We start from the raw sequence: 2,451 nt of genomic DNA on the forward strand, positions 1-2,451 counted from the left end.
TAAAATTTAAACTGATGAATGCAATGTTATATGACAAATAATTTTACCATTAAATTGATATTCACCTTTTGGAGTAATTGTAATAATGACTATCATTAAAAAAAAATCAACATAAAAATGAAAAAAAAAGTTGCAATATATTCAAAATAAAGATTCATCATTCAACAAAGATATTTCATTCATTTGTGAGTTTCTATCACACTACATTTCTTATTTTATTGGGTAAATGTTTATCACTCTACTACAAGTTTAATAAGACATGAATCAAACTAAGCATGTTGTTCTAGTAGATTGCATTATCCACGTAGTGAACCAAACTCAACAATGAAAGCATCCAAATCTAAGTCAGAAGATCCTCCTTCTTCTACAGCCTTTCTTGCCAATCTTGACAACTCCTTTGCATTGTTCCTCCTTTCCTCTGCTTCTTCGTCCTTTGCTAATATCTTTCTCACATTTTTCTCTACTGTACCCCATTTAATACTATCATCCATATCCCCAAATAAACACCATCTTTTAACACCAACTGGTACCCCAGTTTTAAGGACATCAACCACTAATCTCTCATTGTAAAATTGGTCTGCAGACACGGGCCATGTGATAAAGGGTACCCCAGCAGCAACTCCTTCCAAAGTTGAATTCCATCCACAATGAGTCATAAATGCTCCAATTGCTTCATGTTCAAGAATCAAAACTTGAGGTGCCCAACCTCTTATTATTAGTCCCTTACCTTCAATTCTTTTCTCAAATCCTTCAGGTAGCCATTCTTCTCCATCGTTTTTGCTTTTCTTTACAACCCAAATGAATGGTTGCCCTGAAGCCTCAAGTCCTAATGCAATTTCTTTGAGATGAGAATCAGGAAAGTTTACAACAGTTCCAAAGGATACATAAACAACTGAATTTGCTTCCTTTCTGTCAAGCCAATTTTGCCACTCATGCTCATCAATAGATGCTTCTTTTCCTCTATATTTCTTTTGTTCCTTATCAATGTTGCAAAGAGACAAAGGGCCTATGTGCCATGCTCTTCTTCCTATTACCTTCCTATAATAATCAGCATAGTCCTTCTCAAGTTCATAGAAGCTGTTGAAAACAACTCCATAACTCTTCTCTTCCACTTCCCTGAATTTTGTCAAACTATCTAACCAAACACTAACTTTTAAGTAATCTGCTACCTGAGTCCTTGTCATTTTAATCTCGCCAGGAAGACTAGGAATGACAAATGATTCTGAATCAGAAGAAACATTCTCATAAGGTTTGTAGAGTCTAACGCATTCATAAGCACACATAGCGAAGAAACTAAACCCATAGAACACAATCCTCGGAATGTCAAATTTCGCACTAGAAACAGTTGTCCATGTAAAGAACATATCAGAAACAACACAATCTGGATGTTGTAGACTCAGTTGTTGCTCAAATCCCTCCTGCAACAATTCAATGCTCTTAAAGAAGACTGGAACAAGTTCAGGTGAAGGAATTGAGTCAAAATTTTCACAGCCATCAGGTAAACCTGCTTCTACAGAAGGGAACTTGATGGTCTGGATATTGATGTTGGAATTGGTTTTTGATGTTTCAATTGTTTTGAAGATGAAAGGTGCATTAAGGGGTGTGGTGAGAATGGTTGTCTTGACCCCTTTTGATGCAAATAGCTTGGCCATGTCAACCATAGGTATCATATGACCATGACCCATGAAGGGGAAGAACATTATGTGTATTGGACTATGTTTAGTAGTTTTATCACCCATCTTTCTCTTCTTTCTAAGAAATTTGAGGGTTTTTCTTCAAATAAACCAGCACAAGGAGAGGATTTTCTATGGTTTCTATGACCTAAGCGGTTAGACAATTTATAAGGAGGTATTTAGCCTATGCATTGCATGAGTTGATATACTCTGTATTGGGGCTGGGCTCCTCATTGTTATTAAAAACCTTTCATACCGGTTGGTTCAACTAGTAAACCACTGAACCGCTCCTAATATCAATACAATACAATAATTATACCGGTCATGCAATTATATAGGTCAAAATCGTCTAAAACCAGTCAAAATTAGTCATACCGGTCGATTTTTAATTGAACTGTACCGGTCATACCGACCGGTTTTTATTTAAAATTAATTTTTTAATGAAAATAAAGAAATATTTATTTTTTATTGATTTTTCAACATTCATATTAAAATCGTATTTCTCCTACTTTCCTAAGAGTCTAGCACAATTTACTTTGCACATCTTAACTATCCTTAAGATTTCAATTAGCATTTTTAATTGATCAAAACAAAAAAAAAACTATTATATAAAATAATATTATAATATAGTAGAGTATTTAATTTCTTTTAGAATAAAAATAATTATGCAGCATAAATTGGAAGTATTTTTATCATAATTCTTGTTAGTTAACCACAATTTGAAATTGATTTAATTTAAAAAAACATTATCAAGAATGCTTACCTACAAAAGGTGTGG

General features: G+C 33.8%; 1 protein-coding gene across 1 annotated transcript; it reads right to left on the reverse strand.

Annotated features, from left to right (window-relative positions):
- Positions 1-248: 248 nt before the first annotated feature.
- On the reverse strand, positions 249-1,739 carry LOC109341484 (scopoletin glucosyltransferase-like). Its single transcript, XM_019579413.1, has one exon. It carries the CDS (start codon positions 1,737-1,739, stop codon positions 297-299), a length of 1,443 nt encoding a protein of 480 aa, XP_019434958.1. The 3' UTR covers positions 249-296.
- Between the last annotated feature and the right edge of the window lie 712 nt (positions 1,740-2,451).

The sequence above is a fragment of the Lupinus angustifolius genome, unplaced genomic scaffold (genome assembly GCF_001865875.1).
Source record: "Lupinus angustifolius cultivar Tanjil unplaced genomic scaffold, LupAngTanjil_v1.0 Scaffold_471, whole genome shotgun sequence".
Classification (NCBI taxonomy): domain Eukaryota; kingdom Viridiplantae; phylum Streptophyta; class Magnoliopsida; order Fabales; family Fabaceae; genus Lupinus; species Lupinus angustifolius.